Here is a 25,592-nt window from a genome sequence, read left to right on the forward strand (position 1 = left end):
TTAAGATGGTGCTGAAGGGAAAATGAGCTGTCTGTACCAGTCTAGGTATTTTTTTTTTTTTCAAGTTTGAGGTTTTGAGCTTTTGTTTCCTTTTTCTCATTATAGACTGAAGACCTCTGTTCTCCAAGTGAATTAAGTGAATTTAGTAGGCAGATTGCAAAAATATGTAGATATACAATTACTGGAAATGTATTACTGTTTTTCCACTATGTTTTTTTTCTTGTTTCTCATTAGCAGAGTGAAATGATGTAGGACTACTCCGATGAGACCATTGGTACTTGTAGAATATGAGACATAGATCCAGTTGTTTCTCTGTTCCAGGGGACCACGGGATTGTGCACATGTGATGAAAAGAGAACTGCTTCTTTCTGTTCTGTTCTCCCTGTAGGCTAGGGGGAAAATCAGAGATTTTTTTTGTACTTGTCTTTTTTTTTTTTTTGTTGACCAAGCTGACTTGAGCTGTAGTAGTTGACCAAGCATTCAGAAAATGAGAAAAAAAAAAATTCCAGCTGGAGGAGTATGTTCTTGACCTTGAGTGTTTGAAAGATGGAGAGATAAGTTTGCTGACTGCAGCAACTAATAGTCTGACTTACAGATTTGTCCTCCTGCTGTTCTTCTGTATTAGTAACTGAAAACTACCCACAGCTCTATCTGTGATGTTTTCTCTCTTCCTTCTCAGTGTAAGTGGATAATATTGGAATGGAAGGGGAAACCCAGAGACCTCTTCTAATACATTTTCTATTTCACTGAGAATGGAACCAATGTATGCTTTGTGTCTGTCAAGAATAATAGTGGGTATTCCTGACCTATTTTTGTTTTGGAATACTAGCTTGCAAACCATGTGTTTGTGATCTCTACACAGAGGTCTTGAGTCATCTGCTGTACTGTCCTTACACTGCAGGGAAGAGATAGATGTGAAGATTTTTTCCATTAGATGGGTGAAGCTGCATACATCGTCACCATTTAATGTGAATAAATGTTGAGGATTACCATTCTGTTAACTAATTTTCAATTACATTTGTCTTTGAAAAGGTTCTTCTGTACTTTCTTTGTTCATCTTTGATGTAATCAGTTCAACTTGTGATTTTGTGAAATGTTTAAAGAGGTAGACAGTATTTTTGGCAAGAAAGTTTGTAGAAACTTGAACACTTCTAATGAGCATACAGTTTGATTGAGGCTGCAGGAGGGATGACTAGGAAAAGTTAATACTGCTATTTTGTTTGGAATGGCTTTCTCAAAGCATGTTTTGCACAGTATTTGCAAAATGCTCCGTGCAAGTCCCTTTTATAATAGAGTAAATAAGTGCAGTACGGATACACGCTATCGTAGGGCCACTTCAGTGTTAACTCTGGGGCAGCCAAAAGGAAGAGGTCTGTCAGGGGAGCCTGTATGTAAGGTTGCACGAACTGCCTGTGGAAAGAAGGGAAGAGAGCCCTTGAGCCTGGCTTCCTTGGTGGCAGTGTTGTTCAGAAGTCCTGAAAGAAATTGCTGGTCTTAACCTTAGATGTTTTTTGAGATCCAGAAGGGGAATGTTGGTGTATAAATATGTCTTCACAAAAAGTGGGGAACAATTGAGATGAAATGATACTTGCCTTCATTTGTCTCTTATCCTGTTTGAAGTATAACCTGGTGTACACTGCAAAACTCCCTCTGGTTGCTGACTTATTCTCCTCATCTACAAAGATATTTGTTTGTTTTGGTTCCTGAATGTTGGAGCTCAGAGGTTGTACAAAATACCTGCACTTCTTAATTTTTTTTCCTTCTTCCCAGATGGAATAACATGGTTGCAAAGTATCTAATTAGCGTCGTGCTGGGGCACTTTCATTTAGATGCAGAACACTTCTCTTGAAATGACTTCAAAATATGCAGGATTAATGCCATTTGTGTGTGTGTGTATGTGTGTGTGACTGTTTCTGTGTTGCTCAAAGTGAGAATGAGAATTGTCAGTAGTGTAAAAAGGTTGAGGGCAGATGACAGAAGTTAATTCCCAAATACTTGTCTTCCTGGGAAAAGGGTCCAGCAGACTTCCTGTTGTTCCCTCCCTCAGCTGATAAAATACTGTTCTGGACCTGATGTGTAAACACACTGGAATTTGCAAGAGAGCAGCTCCAGCAAACCTCATGTTTTCAGTTTTTAAAAGCCCAGGGCATTGCAGCTTGACAGTTCTGTACTTTGTCCCCTTCTGTCTTCCTCCCTTCCATCTGTTTGTGGGATTCTCATGCCCAGTTTGCCTCCCTGTGGTCTTAGAGCTGATGAGCTTCATCCTTGGAAGAGGCAGTGGTGGTGGCAAAGATCCTGCAGAGAGCTATTAAAGTGTTATCAATGGTGGGAGCCCAAGCTGGAAAGCTTTCTGGTAGCTGACTGCTTCTTTCATATCAAGCTGGCAGCACTTTGTAGGGGAGCAGGATACACCCAGGAAAAAGAAAATTTAACAAAAGTGCCAGTGTTTTGCTCTAGCTTTAAGCATTTGCTCACTAATTTTCCCTGTCCTGAAATATTTAATAACACGTTGATATTCTACACATGCTCTGTCCAGTTCTGATTTTTTAATTTCTTTTTTTTAATTGATGATAAGGTAAGTTGGGCTCTTGCATTACCATCTTATGACTAACTGTCAATTAGCAGTGTGATTGCTAAACGAAAGTGATGTTTAAATGTATTAGGAGTCAGTGAAAGCAGCTGTGTTGGGCAGATCTGAAACATGAATTTGACCTACAAAACAGCCTTTCTTTTGAGACTTTTGGGGAAGGGCTGGAGGAAAAAACAGTACCTAACTGCAGGCTTCAAATGCTAAACTGAACCTTTGCTTATTTCTGTATTCTATGGCTTCAATCTATGGCTTTTTAGTAGGCAACTTGAGAAAATGAAAGAAGTGGGGCACAAAATCTTACTCGTGTTCTGTTGTATTAGAAGAATCGTGTAATTGGATGTTTTTTTTATTCTAATTAGACCTGAAATAGAAATACTCATGTTTACTAGGTTTTCTTTGGCAACTAGTATTTTTTTAGCGTCGTTTGCAAAGGAGAAAGGCATTTGTGTGGTGTTTTTTTTCTAAACCTTCACGATGCTCATGCTACTGGAGCTTCTGTATCTGTTGATAGATAAAGAGATTTGAAAAGGAAGTGAAAGTCTCATACATGAGTATTGACAGGGTTTGTGTCTTGATGAATTTGAGACAGATCGACGTTGATCCCCATGAAGAAAATACAAGAACTACTTAGGTGCTTTTGTTCATCTGGTTTTTGCTGCTGCATCCTTCCAAAATGGACACGACACTTTTCATCTGGTACCTGTGTGATAGGAAACATAAGCAATATCACAAATGGGAGAGGAGCTGCAGGGGAAGAAAGGAATATAAATAATCACCTAAAGTTGTATTTATCTTCAGAGTGCTGTCACTTGGCTTAGTATTAAATTGATTAGTCTTAGACTATAGAAGCCTGGCAAAGTTTGAACTTTGGTTTTGAACTATGTGTTTCTTCACGACTACTTTTTCCTTTCCTTCACTTGAAGTTACAGGCACTTTCTTTAATATTGGTAAGCCTTTGTCCTTCCCTACCACCCACAGACTTAAAAAACAGGTTGGCTATGGGAGGTCCTGTGATTTAGAGTATTAAACAGTCTCTCAAAGGAAAAAAAAATAATTAAAACTTCTGAAAATAAAGATAAGATTTGTTCATTTATGTTTTAAATAGTAATCTCGAGTGAGGAGGAAGGATGCTAGCAGAATGTAGCATTTGTTATTTGTGCTAGTCTTAGGTTTTAAAAGTGTTATTTTTTTTTTCTTTTCAGCCAGCAGCTGCAACAGATAGTGTTACTGCAGTTACTGCTGTAAAGCCTTTGAGTACTGGAACACCTGTAAAACTTCCAGTTACAGGACCACCTGCACAATCCATCTCCCAAAAGGCAGTCTCTGTGAAAGCAGAGGTCACAACAGTAGCACAGACCAGCACTTCTACAGTAAGAGGAAAAAAAAGAAGTTTTTAATTAAAAATTAACATTCTCTACATTCATCAGAGGTCGGAGAGCCAACTTGACATCTAACAGTCTTTATTTCCGCCATAGGAGATGCTAGAGAATGTGAAGAAATGCAAGAATTTCCTTGCTACTCTAATAAAATTGGCATCTAGTAGTGGACCTCAAGCCACTGAGATGGGGCAGAATGTGAAGAATCTGGTGCAAAATCTATTGGTGAGACCTTTTTTTTTAAAAAAAAAAAAAGCAAAGTCTGACATTTATGTGTTGATCTTATATTGATCTTAATGTTGACTTCATAATTTTGTTCCTTCTCTTTCTACTTGTGTTGTTTTTTAAACAGCTCGAGTGGTACAATACCTCAGATCCTCCAAAATATTTCATTACAATGTGCGTTTTAACTGGATTCCATATTGTAATTTCCCCTCTCATTCCTATTTCATTTTATACACACAGGTAACTGTGACAACAGGAACAGTTTATTGTTTTTATATAGTTTTTGGGTCTGAGCTAGTCTACATTAGTGTAGGTTTGAGTTCTCAGTAGCAAGAGTTTTGCTGTGGTGATTGTAGTTCAGTGCTGAGTCTGTATTGCTGTTTTACTCCAGGACTGAACTGATTTGCACACTGCTGGTGAAGCTCGATTGAAATGAGTGTGAAATTATCCATGTCTTTAGACAGTGGGATGGAGAAAATAATGTGATGGCTTGCCAGCCTATCTGCTTGCCTTGTGCTGTACCCCAGCAGAGCTGGACTTTTTTGGTAATGGTTTCTCCTGGTACTACTTTTCTTGGCATTTGACCATCACTGCAGTTTTAGCTTTCCACTTCAGCAGAAGGATATGTGCTGGTAGAGGGAGATGGCTTTGGAAGTCGTACTGAAGGAATTTCTTAGTTTAGAAAAGCATAGTGTAGAAAGAGGTGTAATTTGAGAGAACAGATTGTTTTAAGATGCAGCCTTGCAAAAATCTTTGATTGCCCTTCTCCCACTGCCTTTTTCTTTGTCCCTGCTGGACTATACACTACAATTCCATTGGAGTGTGCTAGAATTAATCCTTGTTGTGCTTACAATGCTTTTTATAAAGAACAGTAATTACCAGCCATTAATAAACTGTTTAACTGTGCATTTGTTTGCTTTTTGCAGTATTTTTAAAATGCTGTTTTTCTGTTATTCAGTATGTGTGTATGGTGTGAATGCAGAATAAATTAATGTTTCATATGCATGGGGGAAACACATAAGCAGCAGCTGTGAAGTAAAGTGGTCCTCAAGGCAGCATTTCATGGAGTGGGTGTCAAGAACCTTAATGTGCACTGAGATGTGCTGTACCAAATCCCTACAATTGTATCAGTGGGACCTCAGTGACCTGTATCCACAGCCAGACAGGCAGCAGATCCAATGACAAGAATTGAGCTGCTTGAAGTTCTGTTCTTCTGTGAATACATGGTGTTTAAGCCCCCTGCTCTGACCACATAGTTATTCTGTGGGAGGATAGAGGCGAAAGCCATAACTTCTCTGCTGACTTCTCTGGTTGGCAAGAGGGCCTCTCTGCCTTCTGTCTTCTGTACCTTCCTTAAGGAAGGAAAGGTCTCACCTGGCAGGGTGAGTAGTAGCCGCCAGTCTGAGACTGCATGCCACTTCATCTGTGTTGCTGGGGCACTGAAGTGTAAGGGGTCACAGAAGTCTGCTGCAGCTTCCTAACCCTCTGAAGCCACTGAAATAGGTGTCTGCGGCAGGAAGAGTAAAGAGCATTGAAGAGACTGATTGAGAGGATTGTTACCCTAATGGTATGCAGAAGTGATATTCTTTCTTTCTCTTTCTTCAGAAAGAAAGCATTAAGTATTATGCTTTATTATGCTTTCGTGAGCGTTAGACTGGAATCGTTTTACAAAAGCTATCGAGTTGTCTTTTGTCTCCTTTCTATATAAATTTTGATCCCCATGCTGATAAACTACCTTTATAGCAATAAGTACTCCTGATGGATTTTGCATATTTCTGCATAAAAGATGTACTCAAAAGGATCGACGTTACTTATAAATTTGTTTCTTTTAATTCACTTTAGTGAATGTTTGAATGGATATTCTCATGTGTATTAGCAGCTACAGTGTCTGTAGGTGAACAAAGAAACTTAATTTTCTAATACTGTATCTAGATTATAACATTATTCTATCCTAAAATGCTTTCTTTAAACATACAGGTGGAAAGAAGTATTTGAGTACTGAAAGTGAACAGCATCATGATAGTGTAAACTTCCATGAATTGTTGATACACCTGAAAAAAAAAAAAAAAAAGATTCATACCTATGAATTACTGTTGTAAATATACTTTCCTCTTAGGAAGCAAAAATTGAACCAGAAGAATTTACAAAGAAACTGTATGTAGAGCTGAAGTCTTCTCCACAGCCCTATTTAGTTCCTTTTCTCAAGGTAAGTGTCTGATTGTGGATATAAAGAATTTAGTTGGAGGGGAGGGTGGGGGATCAGAAAATGTTTTAATTGCTTTCAAATTGTTATTTCCTCCAATCAGTTGAGGAAATGGTGCTTAGCCTAGCTAATGTTGTGTGACTGCTGCGCTTGGAAAGACAGAGGTTTTTGTGGGGGGATTTCAGAAAAGTTACCTTCAGCTGTATTCTCGGGTTGGAGAGTAATTACTCTCCAGTTATTACTGGACACAAATCGTTTGGAAGCTGATACATCTACAGTAGAGCAGTTACACTAAGATGACCTTTTACTTGCTCAGCAAAGCTGTAGTTGCTTTGAATTCTAATACAGAAGAGTGACAACAGAAGCTGTTTTGCAGTATTTAAGCTTAAAGAATCTTCATAACACTGGCATTCTGATTTCTGCTGGCTTGTGTTTAATTGCAGACAGTTCTTTTGTTTTAAAAAAAGTTCTCATTTCTTCAGAAAGTTTCTGAGTGGGCTGCTTCAACTTGGAGAAAGTAATTGAGGATAACTATCTCCATTCAGGGAAATAATTGTATACATAAGAAAATGCTTTCTGTGTATGTGCCTACCGTACTTAATTATCTGACAGAATAGTTTATTGACAAAACAAAAAATTAATGTCTTTGTCACGTAACAACCACTAAATCCCAGCAAGCTTGGGAAACTTCGTTATATTTACTTAATTGCAATGTACAGTGTTCTTAGAACTGATAGATCTGTACTTCCTTGACATTCAGTATAGGCACAGTGGTGCATCAAGGAAGAATAGTTAAGTGGTAAAGGTGGAAGAGAAGTTTGCTGGATTTTTCCTGCTTTCTTAGTATTTGACAGTATGTACAAGAATGATCTGGTAATGTTGTTACTACTTTGGGTGTCTAGTGCTGATCTGTTCAGGTATGGGGTATTTCTGTTATAGGGGCAGCCTTCAAATGCTTTGATAGTAAATTTGCTACACTAGAAGACTACAGTCTTCTAGTAGAAGCTGTAGAAGCTAGTAGATTTGTTGGAAGAGGTCCAGAAGGAGGCCATGAGGATGAACAGAAGGCTGGAGCATCACTCCTAGGAAAAAAGGCTGAGAGAGCTGGATTTGTTCATTCTGGAGAAGAGAAGGCTCCAGGGAGGTCTTATGACCTTCCAGTACTTAAAGAAAGCTTATAACCAGGAGGAAGACTGACTTCTTACATAGGTAGATGGTGATAGGAAAAGGGGGATAGTTTTAAATTAAAAGAGGGGAGATTTAGATTAGATTTTAGACAAAAATTGTTTACTCTGAGAGCAGAGAGGCACTGGCACAGCAGCCCAGAGAAGCTGTAGTACCCCATCCTCTAGGTGCTCAAGGCCGGATTGGATGGGGCCCTGGGCAGCTGAGTTGCTGGGGGGCAGCCCTGCCCATGGCATGGGGTGGGACTGGATGGGCTCTAAATTCCTTCCAGCCTAAGTCAATCTATGATTCTCTGCTAGATGTAATAAAATTGTTATTTGTCCTTTTTTTTTTTTTTTACTGTCTAAATTCCTGGTGTTTCCTTATAAAAAGTCAAGGACAACTCAAAAGGCAGTTCTTCATTTACCCTATTTGCATTATTATGACATATCGTAGTTCAGAGTTTTTCATGTTAACTTTCTAGAATAACATGTGCAACAACTGCAGCACAGAGTACTCTGTTACTTTTGGACAGCTTTATCCTGGCGTCAGAATGACCAGGCTGTGCATGCAGGGTCAGCACAACTAACAAAGCTTTTCTTTGAGCTTTGGTAGCTGCCAGGGCAAGTTTGACTTTGTAAGTAATGTGTCTGCCTTCTGTAGGTCCCTGGCTAAGAATCCCTGCTGGACACTAGCTGTGTTCCCAGAGCAGTGTGGAGGAATCTCAGTATCACTGCAGAACTATAGCCTGCATCTGGCACAGCCAGAACTCATCCTGGAAGTAGCAAGCTCCCTGGACCACCTCATGCCTAAGAACCAGGGAGCTGCTGCATTGCATTTGCTAACACTTCTACAACCCTTAAAGTTCCTCAGGCATTCATTAGTTTACACATAGCTCTGTCTTCACATGTTGATGTAAATGCTTATCCTGAGTTAATAAGCTGTCCCACAGCATGGGGAGCAGGTCAGTTTTGGTGTAAGGACCTCAGGGCAGTTCCGTGGGACTTAGATTGACCTGTGTCAGGCCTGGGCTGGTGTCACGCAGAGCTGCTGTGTGCCATCAGGTATCACGTAGGCTTTTCTGCTTTCATCTGTATCCACACCCCTGTAATCCTTAGTGAGGTACCCTCTCCCAGTTGTATACTATGTTAACAACAAAATACTATGACTTCAGCAGCATTGTTCAAGCACTATCGTGATTGAATTTAACTGACTTCATAGTATTACCCATCCCTTAAAGCATCTTGTACCCTGGTTGCTTTTTTTCTGACATATCTTAAGGCTGTGTAGCCAGCACAGACCAGGCTTGCTTGGCACATACTGTGTGGGCAGCTGCTATGGGACTGAGTGCCAAATGGCAGCTGACTTCATAGGCACTTCTCTTCACTGCTGGCCTTGTCTGGGGGAAACACTTGTGTCTCAAGTCTGGGAAGAAGTTTGATAAGGGTTGTTGCCAACTCATTTTAGCTAGTAAAGTGGAATTTTAGGGAAGGTTCTCTGTCCTTATCTTTTGAGCTGCGGCTTTTGATGCAGCTGTTGCATGTATTTTGTTTCACTGATTCCAACAGGTTGAAAAGAGCATTGACTTTGGCTGCAGTGCCACCTTGATGTTCATATCTGTGCTGGATGCTTTTCCTGAATAAACTGCATCAGGAACGTTAGGAAAGTTAAGCAGTCCTTTAAAAGATGAGGAAGCAAACATTAAAGATAGAAGTGCTGTAGAAAGATGTACAAAAATTTGCTCAGTCAGTATATTAGCAAGACATCACGTTCCTGTTGTGAACGTGGTGAAGCCCAGAGCAACAGTACTATGCTGGAGATATACAAACTTCAAAAATTGTCAAGGGAAAAAAGTTTTTGTGTGAATGTACTGGTAGCTGTAGAAATTATTTCCCCTGATTCTGAGCCATAACAGATTGTAAATAGTCAAGGAGAAAATCTATGGAGGGCATGAAGATTATTCTGTCCATTAACCTTCTCAAACATAGCTGTACTAAAAATGAGATGTTGCCAGATATCTTTACTAATGTTCTCCTGTTGCAGAAAACTTAGCTGGCTTAAGCTGTGCTGCTGCAGCTATTCAGACATTAGTAAAGTGGTATCCCCCCCTAGTGTAGATACAGCTGTATTGGTATTCAAGTGCTCGTGTCTTCAGGACTTGCTTCCGATCTTACTGGATAATTTGTAGCTCTCTGTTGGAGAAGCTAAATGGAATAAACACAGCTGTTATAATATAGCAGACTTCTTTTTTTGGCAAAACGAAAAATGTTGAGATAGAATAGTTCAACTGGTCTTATTCTGGAGCATAAATTCCACATTGAAACATTCTAAACAAAAGAAACTTAGAGACAAGTGTCTCCAAAGATTGCACCCAAGTACTGAAGACACAGTGACTGTTGTCTTTGTTCAACCTATGTGGGTGATTCTTATCTCCATCATTTCAAGAATACTTGTTTCTTCTATGAATTCTAGCAAAATATTTTGTTTGGAATAACCAGATTATTTCCTGATGTTAAGAAATTAAACTGGGATGTGAGGAAGAGGCTGATGTAATATTCAGTATTGTTGAAGACTATTCTAGTGTTATTCTGTTGTTTTTTCTTTTTGTCTTCTAGAAAAGTATGCTTGCCTTACGGCAGCTAATGCCAAATGCTCAGAGTTTTATCCAGCAGTGTATGCAGCAGCCTGCTCCGACCCAAGAAGCTGTTTCAATTTGTACTTCTGCACTAACTCCTTCCACAGCAGTGGTAACTTCACCTGTAGCAACCAATTCTCTTCCTGTTATAAAACCAGTGTCTGCCTCCACGACAGTCACAGCTGCTCCTGTTATAAAACCAGTCCTTTCCAGTGCATCGGTGACAACCTCTCTGCAGGCTATGAAGCCTGTTCCTGCCTCTGCAGTGGTGACAGCCTCTCTTCGTCCTGCATCTTCTGTCCTCACTACAACAATATCAACATCAGGGCTCACTGCTATCCAAACTGTAAAGCCAATCTTCACCTCTGCAGTAGCAACATCATCTCTCCAGTCTGTAAAGCCCGTGCTCGTCTCTACAGTGGCATCCTCAGCAGCAACCCCTCTCCAGCCTTTGAAACCTGTCATGGGCACCCCCATCAGTATTAAAATCTCACAGCCCAACTCCATCATTGCGCAGCCAGTGGCCGCTCAGCAAGTGGTCAAAGTGAAACAGTTGGTAAGATTAATTTCCTTTGTAACTGGGCTTCTTTTATTTGACATTTTGTCAAGGTGATACCAATTTGCATCTTAGAGGTGTTCATTTGTCATATGAACCTAGCCTGCCATGAGTTAACCAGTTCTGAGATAGTTGTGGATGTTGTGCAGTTGTTGAAAAGGTCAGTCTAAAGCCAGTCTGTAAGCGAGGTGTACTGCAAGATGTACTGACCACTGTTCCACCAGACTGAGCATCCAGACTGAAACGTGAGAGAACATGTGTTCGGGCTCCTGGTGTGCATGCAGCTGTGCTAGCTTGGTATATGAAAGAAAAGGCAGGAAGTGCTTGTGTCAGAAAAAGAAATTGATGATGGGGTCCTTATGTTAATTACTATCAGATGCCCTGTGAGGGCTGTGCCTCTGTTGACCCCCAAGGATTCCAGTCTCCCTACCTTTATAGGCTCTGCTCTGCGCGCTTTTCAGAAATAGGTGACTTGATGATACGTAGTGGAACGCTAAGTTAAAGTTTTGAACTAGCTCAAGGAGCTTTTCAGAGGAGAATTCTGACCTCCACATTTACTAAGATATTTTAGTCATAATGTCATCCAAAGTTTTTTTTTTTTTTCTGTTCGGCCTCAATAGGTAACAAATTCCAGGAGGAATAGTTGTATGTTAAAACAATACTCTCAAAAACAATGTGTTAACATTTTTTCTTGGCATAGGTTAAGTTCTTATGGCTGCTAATGGTAAATATCAGAAAATGTGGATCCACTGGTATATATCCAACAGAGCAACGTTGTGAAATAAGTTAGGTTTTGAGATAATGAGGAGTATGTTGTGTAAGTAGTATGCATTCTACTGCATGGAAGATTGGGAAAATAGTCATCTTTTGGCAGATAAATAACTTTTCTTGTATAGGACTTCCTTGTAAAAATGTGTTCCTTCAAACAAAGGGAAAATATGCTTCCTCTGAAGCTAAATTTGCTTACAACAGGTGTAGTAGTATAGTACTGTGTGAATTTCCATTGTAGCTTGCTTATTGTATGTTCTTAATTTAATAGTATTCAGGTTCACTGAAGTATTTTGTATTTGTTTTTTCCTTTCCAAGTGTGTAAGGAAAATGTAATATAAGAATCATTCTTAGTAAAGAGCTAATTCTACCAGATTTCCACCTCTTCAGACTTAATTAAGAACAAAACATTGAACTATATAGGGGAGGATCCTTTTTATGAATGTTTTTTTAAAAAACTAAGCAGTTACTAACAAATTTGGATGGTAGTAGCTAGAGCCAAATTGGAAAAAGAATTGGTACCTTTATTGTCTTCAAGGACTAAATTTGAAATTCCAACCAGAAGAAAATGAGAGCTTCTTAGGCTGTACAAAGGCTGGAGAGCATTTGTTGGCTCCATGGCAAGCCATGTAATTCAGGGGAACGATTGACCATCTGTACAACTAGATGAGGAAACGTATCTCTGCACTGGGGAGTTAAGATGCTTTGTGAATACAATTTTGTTGAACTCATGAAATGACTTCTGCCTCCTTCAGTACTGAAGCATGGCATCCTTAATGCAATTGCTTTTCTTTATTCTGTGTTATAAATATTGACTTATAATATAAAATATAAAGCATATTTTAATTAGTTTAGGTAAATCCCAAGCATAGCAATTAAAATAATTTCTGTTCAAAAATGGTGTGTAATTTTGGTCTTAGGTGTAGTTAAAGGGTTTAGTTGAGCACTGGCAGCTCAGCCATATCAGGATGCTGGTGTTTGTTCAGGCAGCCAGTTAGCACAAGGAGCAAGTTGGTGGAAGTGGTTGCATCTTCTAGGACTTCCCTGATGCTTTGTCTTTTAAAAGGAAGAGGGCCTGCCTGCTCCCACAAGAAAACAAATCAGGATCTTGCCTCCCTAAAGAGAAGGGTCCTGCTGCCAACTGGAAGGAAGCACATGCCAGCTGTGCAAATCTGTCCATACGGTGCTGCCAGCAATTTTTTTTTCCTTTCTGGCCCTCAGGGTTGTCTGATGCCATACATTCTCTCTGCGTGTCCGTTTCTAATTTGTCTTCCTTGTGCTCAAGGAATTTAAGGAAGCATCTTCTGTGCTTTCATGTGCCAGATCTATTGTAACATCATTGATGCTTCAGTTTTCAACACTGCAGTGGTTTCCTATTAAAACTGTGATGGGAGTGATGTAGCATGCAGGTCTTTCTTGTCTGGAACATGATTATCACAACTCTGTCTGTATGGTGGACTCTGAGGGATCTGCTCTTATGGGATGCTGTTGGGACTGGATTGTGTGTCTGTGCTGTCTTCCCAGCAGCTGCACACTCTGCAGGATGCCCTCCCTGTGACTTCTTTCCTTAATGTGAACTAATTTAAGTGCATTTGTTAGCGAAGATTTTTCACCTGAGAAATAAAGTGTGTCTTGCCATAGCGTTGCTTTGTCTTAGTAAAACACGGTAAATCAAAGTTTGTTACCAGCTGCTGACTTCTAATGATAAGAACACTTCTATGAAACTACAACTTAGAGCATTAAGAGCAAGAGCTTCATGGTGCAGTCCTCTCAGCCACCGGTGAGGTGTGCTCACTTGCTACTGCTGGTGGCTGAAGCTACTCAGGTCTCTCTCAGGCAGCTGTTTCTGAGCTGATAGCTGGGTGTTGCATTGCACTTTAAGTGTTGCTGCTCTTTATTCTGATGTCTCTGTCAACTTCCTTAAGGCATACTAACCTGAAGAAAAGAGACAGCAACTCTTTTTCTTATAGAGATCTCTTTTTGTAGAATTTTATTTTCTGGCATTAGATCCTTGTTGGAATTTCTAGAATTGTTGCCCTTTGCTGGTTCCAAGGACTTTCAGCTTTTGCTAGCCTAGCATCTAGAATGGCAGACAAAAGCAGCTTTACTGCCAGTGCATCCTTTCTGGTTTCTGGTTGATCTAGTCTCATCAGTCACTTAATATATTTCTCCAATTTCCATCTAGGCTATTGATTTAACATTGCCCACCTGTTCTTTTGTCTGCCACACCTTAATCTTGAATACTTATGCTTCCTCCTGTGCTGTTTCAGTTTTTTGTATGCTGAAGATGAAGCACCATGCTCACTGACGGTAGGGAAGATCTCTAGGTGCCTGTCAGTATGGACGCTGGCAGATCCTGTGAGTAGTTTGTCCGAGCTGCTTGGTTGTTCAGTAATTTTCTGAACATATAAATTGTGTCCTTAATGTTTTTGACTTCCAGCGTACGGAAGGTGAATCTTTTCAGAAAGATCAAATTGTGTCTTGGCTAAAAACAAATAGAAGCAAACATTAGTGCCTGTACTTGTTTGTGATGAAGTGCTTTGTGTGTGAGACTTTGTCCACAATCACTGTCTGTATTCCTATGGTTGTTTCATCTGCATAAAAATGTAGAGAGATACGCATCTTGTGTTTTTTCCTCAAGAATGGTGTGTTCTTTGTCTAGTTTTTGAACACCACCTTCAGCTCAGTTGTTCTACATTACCACTGTTATGTCAAATCATGATGCTATAAGCAGCATATTATAACTGGAGCTGTCGGGGGAGTGTGTACCTTGACATCTTCAGATGCAGAGCACATTTTCTTGTGAACATGTGGTTCTGGTGCTCATGATGTTCGCTGATTAAATTTGAAGTTAATTGGCAGAAGGAGACAGCCTAATTTCTAAGTGCAATAAATGTCAATTCTTCACGTTTAACTCTAAACTTGTATAGTTTAAATACAAACACTGTTTGAGCACTCTTTAGACTTTCTGAAATTAGACTTAAAAAGCAGAGAATGTGTTTTCTCAACCATTTTTCTGTCGGCTTCTTGCCTCTAACCAGCTAGGATTCAATCTGTAGATGTTAGTAATTTTGGTAACTTTTAATCCTTGGTGAAAAGGTTTTTCTGCAACTTGTAATTAAGAGCTTTTGCAGAAGATATATCAAAAGCTGCAGTCCAGTTTCAGCTAGCTAGGAGCCTTAGAAATGAAGCTTTGGGGATATCACTATTGCTTTCTTGCATTTTAATGGTTACCCCTGAAGAGGAAGAATTAGTATTTACAGGCTGTGCCTTTAGGTCTGTGTTGTGATGACATCCTGCTGTCAGGTTGTGTTTCTTTCAAGAGCCTCTTTAAACAACGCTATCAGCCCTTCCCTTTATACCCTTCAGCAGTGTACTGCTGTTTTTGCACAGAGGCAAACACCTCAGTACAGGTGTTGCTAGTTAGCACTTCATGTTCCATCTAACTGGTGCATTTCATGTACTTTTGTTTAACACTTCAAAACTTGGCATCTCAATTTACAATTGACCTTTCAGCTCCAAAAATGCATCAGTAACTTCATAGTGTGTACTCTTCACTAAAGGAAAAGAATTTCATGCAAGGCTTCTGTTTGTTTTGGTGATTTTTTGTGAAACTAGATGTGTATGATACCTACTGTTTTGAGCTTGTTGGCAGACAGTCTCAATATTCAATTGGTAGCCCTGTTAAGAAAGACTTAGGAAAGGTTCTTAGCGTAGCAGACTGTAGAATTCAGTGAAATTTTCCTGATACAGCTACTGAGAGTAGGAATTAAATGCCTGTTAGAACTTGCTGAATAAGCTTTAAGCGCAACGCTAGTCATTAAGATTTTGTTTCTTGACTTTAAAGTTGAAAGTAGTTTTTCTTTGAGCATTTTGTTTTTTATAAACTGAGAGCTAGACGTACATGCATGCCCTGCAGCGCTTCTGACGGAATGAACATGTTGATATTATCTACCTCTCTGTATATTTGTTTCACTCTTTTCACTCTTCATGTTGGTTAATTCCACTTGCAGGTAGTCCAACAACCGTCAGGAACCATTGTAAAGCAAGTATCCACACTTCCACAGTCCTCAGCACTGACTCTTCAGACACCTGTTGAGAAGAGGATGCCGCTGAATACACTTGTTCAAACAAACCAATTTCCTGCTGGTATGGAGAAGGGAGAACACTACTGAGGTGTAAAAAATAAGTATGGGCTGTTGGTAGATTGCAGGGAAGTAAGAAGGCGTTGTGTATTGGAGCATTCAGTTCTGTTTTAGGAATCCTGGTGAGAAGCTCAGCACCATGTCCACTTCTGTTAATTGTTAAGCAAGTGTTGCTCCATAGCAATTTAATTTTTAAAATACTGTGAGTAAAATCCTTGCAGTAAACTTTCTTTGAACTGCCGTAATCGTGAGAATTGTTTCAAGAGACTTCTTCCTTCAGCAGATCCAGGTTGATGCATAAGTTTTTGTCACAGCCAATAAGTTTTCATTTAAACCTCTCACTGATCAGCACGGAGGAGGGTGTTTGAGAGTGTAGGATTTTTGGCCTTACAGAATGTAGCACTTCACAGTGTCTGGTTTCCTGATTGTTACTGAGTCTGCAGTACCTTTGTTAGAAGTATGAACTGATTAAACAGCATTAAAAAGCATTTTGCTTTCTATATGGCATGTTCTTTGTTTTGTTTTAGGCTCTGTTCTGAAGCAAGCTGCCCTGCCAGGAAATAAAATTCTGTCGCTTCAAGCATCTCCTCTTCAGAAAACTAAAATAAAAGAGAATGGAACAACATCCTTCAGGTAAAAATAAACAATATAGTTTACTACAGGTAGGAACAAAAGAAACAGCACATATAGAAGAGGGAACAGAGCCCAGATAAAACTGGCTTTCTTTAAAGACTTATGATTGGTGTTTTTATCTTATATTTTAAATTGTCAAACAGGAATCTAAAAACTCAGACCTTTTAGTAGATCTTATTCCTAGTATAGGATAACTGTCTCAGTGAGTTAGGTTTTTCACTGTTATTTCAAGAGTGTAATTACACAAACAGTGCACATCGGTATGTATCAGTTTTTCATTTGTAGAGGAGACATTGATCTTGATCCTGTGAGTACTGCTAACTAAAGTTACCCTGTATTAAAAGCTCTCCGTAGCATTAAGTCAGATATAAGTACTACTTTTTACAGACAGCCAGATAGCGTTGAGCTGTAATTTGGACTGGCTAGCAACCTGTTTAAAGCTGTGTGCTGTATTATAGGATCTTTTATTAGCTCTTCTTACAAGCTTGTTCCTATGTATAGAGGTGGAACTCTTTGACTACACCTCTAATTATGGCTTCTGGCATATTCTAGAGAACATGCCAGATTTGAAGAATACTTAAAGCTTCTAGTTCTGATAACTGATTAACTTTTAAAAAGGAGAAATGATATATTTTTTTCTAGCTTTAAAATGTAATGTTGAAATAGTAATAGGCTGCCGTAATTATGCAATATTAGCTTTAAGACCTTAAGGCAAACTTGAAGTTAGTCTTCCAGAGATAAACGCAGACATGACACTTTTGTGCTTTTGACCCATTGACCTCTCATTGTTTGAAAGCTATGACTTTGTTCTGATGCATATCCAAACAAATAAAAACAGACAAACAAACAAAAAAAGTAAACAAAACGTCTCATAAATATTTTAAAAAACAAAACCTGGTCCTCCCTAGGAATGAGATTTTTCTGTGCTCCTCCAGTAAAGATGCATTAATTTTCTAGGATGAAGAAGTTTGAACTGAGTTTCTTGAAGTTCTATCTTGTCAGGTTTTTAGAGTATTTAGAAATAACTGTGCTTCTACAATGTGATCCAAGATGGATTTCTGCTCTGCTGGACTATGAATTTGTAATTAGCTGAAGTCCATGACAACTCAGGTCTGAAATCTCTAGCTTAGCTTACTCTTTTCTAATAGATTTCTTGTCCCTGAAGAATTTATCTCTTCAGATATCTTCCCAATGCTTGCACTCACCAATGCAACCAAGCAGGCCTAGCATCACCTAATGTTATTCTAGCCTTGGCAATAGACTTTCCCCATTGAGTCCTGAAGTAGTTTGCTCTCTTCTGTCTTTTATTATTCCTAGCAAAGCTAATTTTCCTGGCTTATGATCCATCAGCCAGCTGATCCATGAGGCAGAGAACACGATAGCCCCCTTTCAGGTTTTGTGATGGGATTTGTTATGGGCAGAGAGCACATCTTCATAACTGATGCGACTGTAAATGGGTACTTACGCTTCAATGAGAGACTGTAGTTTTGTCAGGAAGCCTGGCTCCTTTTACCTTATTTTGTTAGGATTTGGGAATGTGATACTTACCAAACCCTGCTTAAGTTGGATTTTGACCTTGTTTAATCACAGAATCACAAAATTGTATGGGTTTGAAGGGACCTCTGGAGATCATCCAGTACAACTCCCCTGCTAGTGCAGGTTAACTAGAATAGTTTGCACAAGAAAGTGTCCAGGTGAATTTTTAGTATCTCCAGAGGAGGCTTAGCAACTTCTCTAGCAACTTGTTCTAGTGTTCTTTGAGAGTAAAGCAAAGTTCTTTCTTATGTTCATATGGAATTTCCTGTTTTTTGGTTGTGCCTGTTAAAACCCCTTTTCCCATCACTGAGAATCAACAAAAAGAGCCTGTCCCCATCCACTTGAGACATGTTCATTAGATGATAAAAATTTCTTATCTGTCTTCTCTTCTCTAGGCTAAGCAGTCCCATGTCTCTCAATTTTTTCTCATAAGGGAGATATTTCTTAATCTCCTTCGAACCCACTGGACTCTCTCGAAGATCTGTCTTTCTTGAACTGGGGAGGTCAGAACTGGATGCAGTACTCCAGATGTGGCCTCTGTTTCTTTTTTGATTGCTAGAGATGAGAATGGGAAGGGGTGATTTTCTTCTTTCAATTTTGAAAAGTCCTCCTAGAAAAAGTAAGATTTCAGCTAAACCTTGTACATCACTGGCAGTTGGTTGTCCCATGGAATGCACTGTAAGGAGTGGTCTGCTTTAAAAACAAACATCAAGAGTTTTATAAACTGTTCTACTTTTTTGGTAGAGTATCACAGATTCATAGAATGGCTTGGATTGGAAGGGTGCTCAAGGATTAAGTTTCAACCCCCCTGCTACAGCCAGGATTGCCAACTTCTAGGTCAAGTACTAGATCAGATTGCCCAGGGTCCCATCCAGCCTGACCTTAACTAACTCCGGGGATGGGGCATCCACAAACTCCCTGGGCAACCTGTTCCAGCACCTCACCACACTCAATTAAAACAAACAAACAAACAAACAAACAAAAAAAAACAACAAAAAAACACTTCCCCCTGACATCTCATCTAAATCTCCCTTGTGTTAGTTTAAAACCATTCCCTTTATCCTATCACTATCTACCCATGTAAAAAGTTTATTTCCTTCATGTTTATGAATTTCCTTTAAATATTGCAGCCTATCTTAATAGGAGAGGTGCTCCAGCCCTTTGATCATCTTCGTGGCCCTCCTATGGATGCTTTCCAAAAGCTCCTTATCTTTCCTTTGTTGGGGGCCCCAGAGTTGGACATAGTACTCCAACTGGGGCCTCATGAGGACAGAGTAGAGGGGACAATCACCTTCCTTGACCTTCTGGCCACCCATCTTCTGATAGAACCCAGGATACCATTAGCCTTCCAGGCTGCAAACACACACTGTTGACTCATTACCTTTTTAATCAACCAGAACCCTAAGTCCTTCTCAGCAGGGTTACTCTCAAAGAGTTCTCTCAGTTTGTATACATATCTGGGATTACCTTGACTCAAGTACAAAACCTTGTCCTTTGCTTTGTTGAACAACAAAGCAAGTATATACTGGAGCACCCTGGGGAAAAAAAAATAATAAGGTGCATATTCACTTCTTAAAGTACTTGTGCATTCCTTGCATCTGTTGTATCTGTTATTTTCAAAAATGGATACAGCTGATTTGAGAATTTAGATTGGGAAGTTCCAGAAATCAGAACTGCTAGTCAAGCAGGAGTGAGATAGCAGAGTGGAAAAATCTAGGCAGCTGCTCCTGTCCATGATGATCAGGAGTGCTAGTGAGTCTTGCTCTGCTGGAATTGTTCTGTCCCCTGTAGTAGTCTGGGGTAGTGCACGGAAGTTTGAGTTAAGTATACCTCAGTAGTTTTCACTTTTACTATTAAAAAATAATAATAATTGAGTAAATAGAAAATGGATTGTGAAGAAAATGAGTGCGTTGTTCAAACACCAGAGGGTGCCACAGACTCACTTTTCAACCACTACAACCAAATCTGTAAGCAAGGAAGTACATCTGCATTGCTTGAGCATATTTCTCCAGTTGAGTATTCAATTTGAATGTCAAATATGACTCCATACAGGATAACATTGAGAGCAGAGCATTCTGTTTTATTGTTTGTCCTGACAACTTTAAGCACTGGAGATTTGTAACAGCTAGGAGAGTGTTCTTGTTGACTTCTGGGTGTGATATGAGCAAATGCAGAAAAGCATTAATGGCTGTGATAAAGATGATGGACTTTGTGGAGGTTTTGCTGAAGATGAAAGCAAGTCAGCATCTAACCAAACACCTCCATATGTATTCTAGAATATTTTTCATTTATCACCTTAGTGGAGCGGTTTTAATAGTTCACTCTAAATACATGATACCATGCTTAAAATGATTGAGTTTTGTTAAAATAGCAAGGAATAATGAACAGTAAAGAGTGCAGACTTCACTTGGGCTTCTGAAACTTATGTTATTTGCTAGTGAGCACTATTGCTTAGGGAAATTTTGTGGTGCGCTCTTTGGACTAAGTAAAATAAGTACAGCGGTGTTTTTCTAAAGGCAGAAGAATCTTTCATCAAAGCTAGTAACTTAGTGCAGTCTTATGTCGGCAGTGCAGAAGTTAGAATTGGTCTTCAAAACCAGCACGGGTAGAGATGGCTGCTTGTGCATGAGTTCTCATGTGTGTGCACTCATAAGAGAGATTACCATTGGAAATACAGTAGAAAATAGTTACTTGATAATGTGAGGCTGAAACATAGAATTGTGGCTAGATGTATAGTCCAGAAGGTTACTTGTTGCTTTCTTGAGTACTTGGAGTATGTATCCAGATTGAAAACTGAAATGGTATGATAGTTTACCTGTGCTACAAGCATCCTAATGTAGACTCCATAAACAAGGGTCCTTTTCTTAATGTGATGAATCTGAGGCATAAGCCTAGTCAGGAAGCTATGTCTAGTTAAGACTTAATGTATGAAACAGATTTGAGAATCTGTTGGTCTCCTTTTTCTTAAGCGAATTATATAGAAGCTGTCTGGCATGTGAGTACACAAATGAAAGGCAGGAAGGGTAGGAGAAGGCTGGATTAATTTCTTAGCCAAGCTCTTCTTCATGATATTGGGGGAGAAGTCTTACACCATAGAACACTATTGAAGTCTGAAAAGGAAAAATCTGTAGTTTAAGGAAAAACAAACATCACTGTTGTATCTTTTGAGCATCACTAAAACCCAACCCATTTTCCAATAAATTCAATTTATACCTATTGCTAATCAGAAAACATTCTCCAAGAGATCCCATTTCGTCTAGGAATAGGAAGCTTCTGACCTGCTCCTGATTCAAGAGTTATTTAGGCAATACAGTGCTTTTTGAAGGTAAACTTCATCAGAGAATACCTTCGCAAAAATTCCTTTTTCCCAAATCAAAAGATATTCAAATTGAGTGTTTCCAACAGCTTATCTGAATTAATACTGCAGGCTTCTGTTCTGGATTGGTCCTAAACCCTCAAAGCTAACATTACAACCTTTGTCACTTTGTGAAAAGCAAAAAGGCTTTCTCTTTATGATCTAAAGCTTTCTGAAAGTAACTTGGATTGTTTCATTGCAAAACTTCTCCAAAAATTTCACAAATGAGATTTATTAAGTATTTTAGCTTACAAGATCGATCTTAAAGCTGAAACATGCAAACTATTTGCTTAATGTGAGCTTTACCATGATGGCAGGGAGCCCTAGCTGTGTTAGCCCAAAACATGCCACAGTTGGATTTTTGTTTTGAGCTTCAACAGAATCCAGCTTACAAGGGAATGCTGAGAACTGGAGCTCTGCCACTGTTCTTCAGAAATGTGGCACCCTCCACACCATGTGCAGACAGTAGGGTTGATTCAGAGAGCAAGATCTGAGTTGATTGTAGCGTACAGGCAAGAAGGGAACTCTGGGGAAAAAAATAAGTTGAAATCAGGGTTGCGCTCATACGCTTTCCCTGCGATCTTCAGTTTGTAGGGCAGGCATATCTGTTAGAAAATTGCCTTGCTCATAGTTTAACTAATCAATATTCAACTTTATTCTACACTTGTTGCTATTCAGTGAATTGTATTTTTATAACAAATTTCAATTAACTTGTGACTTTAACTCAGTAACTCCAAGAGGAATCTTGACTTCTGAATACCATTGCTAATAAATACCACTGCTGTAAGATCAGTGGTGGAGATGGGGAATCTCATGGGAATTTTAAACCATGGTTTACCTCAGCCCTTTGTTTCCAAGGTTATTCAGAATTTAAGTTTCTTCTAAAGAATTTGCATACCTAGCAACTGAGTCATTAGTCAAACTAACATTTGAGAAACTTGAATGAATTGTGCAGGCTTGTTGTGAGGCTTCTTTACCTAAACACTTCCACAGCAAAAACTTGTAGTATAGAGAGAGACTCCAAAATATGTGAACATACTTGTTGATAGAAGCAGCCTTTTCTTTGTATCCATTCTGAATGAAGCATAAAATGTTGTATTTCTCTTTAGCAGAGATGAAGATGACGTAAATGATGTGACTTCCATGGCTGGAGTCAACATTAACGAAGAGAGCGCATGCATTCTGGCAACAAATTCAGAGCTCATTGGTACTGTGATCCGCTCTTGTGCAGATGAACCTTTTCTGTTTTCTGAAGCACTTCAGAAGAAGATTTTGAACATCGGTGAGAACAAAACATGTAATTAGTATGTGTTACTGTAGTGTGTCCTTGCCTTTCGTTAGCCAGCCTCTCCTCTTTGAAGGAGTCAGAACTCTAAGATCTGTCAACTTCATTTGTGTGTTTCTACTAAACTATATTGACTCCTCCTAGTAGAGAAATAATCTTCAATTTTTTTTTTATGTAGAAGTAGATCGAAGCGCAGTAGGGGAGAAGACAAACTAGTGCCACTTTTACTTATAAGAAGTTAGCTACTACTACTCTTACGTTTAATGGAGCACATAAAAAAACATACAGATGTTAATTTCACATGCTGAAGTATGCTTTTCTATTCCTGCAGCTCCTAATTGGATACATTAAATTGACTTCTCTAGAAACATTTGCATTCCTTAGCCTGTTGGGGTTGTATATATTCTGCTGACCAAGGCTGCAGATCCTGCCCCTGTGGTTAGGAGGAAATTTCATGCTGCTGATAGAATCATAGAATTGCTTAGGTTGGAAGAGACCTCAAAGATCATCAAGTCCAACCTCAGCTTAACCGTACTACCCTAACTCTAACAAGCCATCATTGAATCATGTGCCTGAGCACCACATCTAGATAGTTTTAAAACACATTCAGGGATGGTGACTCATCCACCTATATGCACAGGGCAGGCCTTTGCTTTTGACTCCCTCTATGGAAAACTCTTTCATTGAGTTCCATACAAAAGGAGATGTTAGTTATCTGTCTGTATGAGTGGATAATACTGTGGAATGTATGTTATGTCAAAGCAGGGAGTGGAGCGTGCATTTGTGTAGCACCACATTGTTGTTTACAGCAAGCTTGATATTTTTCAGTGCCTTGTTCCTGTTCCCTGCTTGGTAGCTTGCCATTCTGTAACAGTGAGTTTAGCAGCTCAGCATCTATAATATAAAGCCCCCAGTTCATATGTGCAGCCATAATTCAAGCCGTAACACAAGTGGTCTTGTTACATGATCAGAAAGTCTTCCTGTTTCTATGTGCAACTTATTCCCAGTCCAAGCAATGCAACTAGCTTGTGAATAGCATGTATCTTGCAAATTCTGTATGCTACCTTCGTATACTCCATGTACTCCACACTGGCACAGATCTGCCATTTGAACTACATGGAGTATGGTTCAGTGAAGGCAGTGCTGTGTTACTAATTGAAAGGGGAAAATATACGTTGGAACTGGAGCATAGAAGCTTTTCTCCTAGTTTAGTAGAAGGCTATCTAGTTATCCAGGCAGTACACATAAGGAAAAATAGAGCTCTAAAAAACAAAAACAAAAAAATAAAACAACAAAAAAAAATCCCACATACTTGTACAACAACTGTTTTGTGGGGTTCAGGCAACTTATTTAAAGATGGAAAACATAAGTACAACTCTTTCAAGACGTGCATGATAGCTGTTGCACGTTTATGACATGAATTATTATTAATGAAAAATGTTTTGATAGTGAGAAAAGGATTACTGTCAGAGATTACAACAACTTAGAAAATAAATGCTTCTGTTCCTTAGCTGAGATCCTTCCTCTGTTCAGGAAGTATATGTGGAGGGTGGTTTTGAGGTTTGGGGGAATTTAATTCTGGTCTTTAAACTGAAGTTTCATGTGTCCTGATTGTATAGTGGTAAATTATGGAGGAAGCATTAAAAGATGCTTGAGCAAAATGAGCTTTGCACTCAACTGAAGTACAGTCTAATATTTACCATCTGAATTCAAACAGGGAGAGCGTTTTGATCATAGCCTGGGAAAACATTGTAGATTTTCCCTGACTTGCTACTCTAACTGAAAAGGTATAATAAAGGCAGATGAAATAGGTGATTAGTTTTTTACAGTGTACTGTTTATCCATTCTTAACACTCCACTTGGCAATAAATACCAAAATGGATTTTGAATGCTATTATGTATTGCATCATAAGTCTTAACAACTATTGCAAATGCTATGAGGGGCAAGGAAAAGAGCTTCTGGAAGGTACTGTGCAGAAAGTGTGTGAAACCACTGTCAGCCTCACCCACAAGGCAGTGCTTTCTAGGTGTCCTGGTGGAGCTGCACTGTGTGAACCACAGGCATGCTGCTTCATCTCAGCCTGCAGGAAGGTGTGAGGTGACACCTCACCCTGAGCATGGGGTCCAGGCAGCTTCAAAAGCAGCTACTGAAATACAGAGGAACAGCAGTACTTGTCAGTGAACAGGGAGAGTGGTGTCAGCCAGAGAGAATGGGTTGAAGGCACGATGACCCCAGTTCCTTTAGGTCTTTGTTTTTAAAGCTTCTACCTTAGGATAGTTGGGTCAGTCTGCTATGGACTGGTTGGTCGAGGTAGGTGAGAGGATGCCTGGGTCTCATATGCTTGGAGAGCTCTGCGAAAATTTTCCCTGTTCATCGAATAAATGTGATGAGTTGTTAACAAGCATGGTGTCAAGCAGGGCAAAATGTAATTCTCTATTTTTTTTAATTACTGAAATTAACAGAATATGGCTCTAATTTCTACAGCTACCACATCTCCCCATCCCTGAACATGAAGCTTGATTTGTGTTCTTATTAACTTTGTCCTATAAATGACCTTGCAAGGAGAGTGATTCTAGAGGCTAAGTGAAACAATGTCTATATTTTCTGAAGCTCCAGGCTAAGTTTTATTAATGTAGTGTCTAAGATCTTTGAAGTTGTGACTTTACCAGGAAAATCATAATCTCCAAACCTTTATTCATAATGGGTATGACTTCCAGGGGGAACAGAATACCTGCTGTGCTAATTATTTCAATTATCAGCTACTACTAAAACACGTAATGGATTTTCTCTGCTTCCACAGGTAAAAGGCATGACATTATGGAACTTAACTCTGATGTTGTGAACTTGATCTCCCATGCTACACAGGAGAGATTACGAGGGCTACTAGAAAAACTAACTGTAATTGCTCAGCACAGAGTATCAACCCATAAGGTAAAGGAAATCATTAAGCAAGTTTTGTGCCAAAGTTTTCCTGCTTTACCGCCTTGAAGCTAAACTTCTTCCAAGCATAGGTACATCATATGCAATATGTGATTCTTTTCAGTGTCTACCAAAGGCTGATTTTTTTAACGATTTATAGCCTCTAACTATTCCTTATACTTTTCATTCAACTTGTTAGAC

At 39.3% G+C, this 25,592-nt stretch overlaps 1 protein-coding gene across 1 annotated transcript in view; it reads left to right on the forward strand.

The window, feature by feature from the left end:
- Window positions 1-25,592, forward strand: part of TAF4B (TATA-box binding protein associated factor 4b) — a 70,707-nt gene that overhangs the window by 15,707 nt on the left and 29,408 nt on the right. The window contains exons 4-11 of the mRNA XM_031552843.1: window positions 3,793-3,960; window positions 4,066-4,191; window positions 6,308-6,397; window positions 10,174-10,749; window positions 15,531-15,666; window positions 16,190-16,295; window positions 22,299-22,468; window positions 25,273-25,403. Coding sequence (XP_031408703.1) covers window positions 3,793-3,960; window positions 4,066-4,191; window positions 6,308-6,397; window positions 10,174-10,749; window positions 15,531-15,666; window positions 16,190-16,295; window positions 22,299-22,468; window positions 25,273-25,403 — 1,503 coding nt within the window. The remainder of the gene's footprint in view (window positions 1-3,792; window positions 3,961-4,065; window positions 4,192-6,307; window positions 6,398-10,173; window positions 10,750-15,530; window positions 15,667-16,189; window positions 16,296-22,298; window positions 22,469-25,272; window positions 25,404-25,592) is intronic.

Source organism: Meleagris gallopavo, chromosome 3 (genome assembly GCF_000146605.3).
Source record: "Meleagris gallopavo isolate NT-WF06-2002-E0010 breed Aviagen turkey brand Nicholas breeding stock chromosome 3, Turkey_5.1, whole genome shotgun sequence".
Classification (NCBI taxonomy): Eukaryota; Metazoa; Chordata; class Aves; order Galliformes; family Phasianidae; genus Meleagris; species Meleagris gallopavo.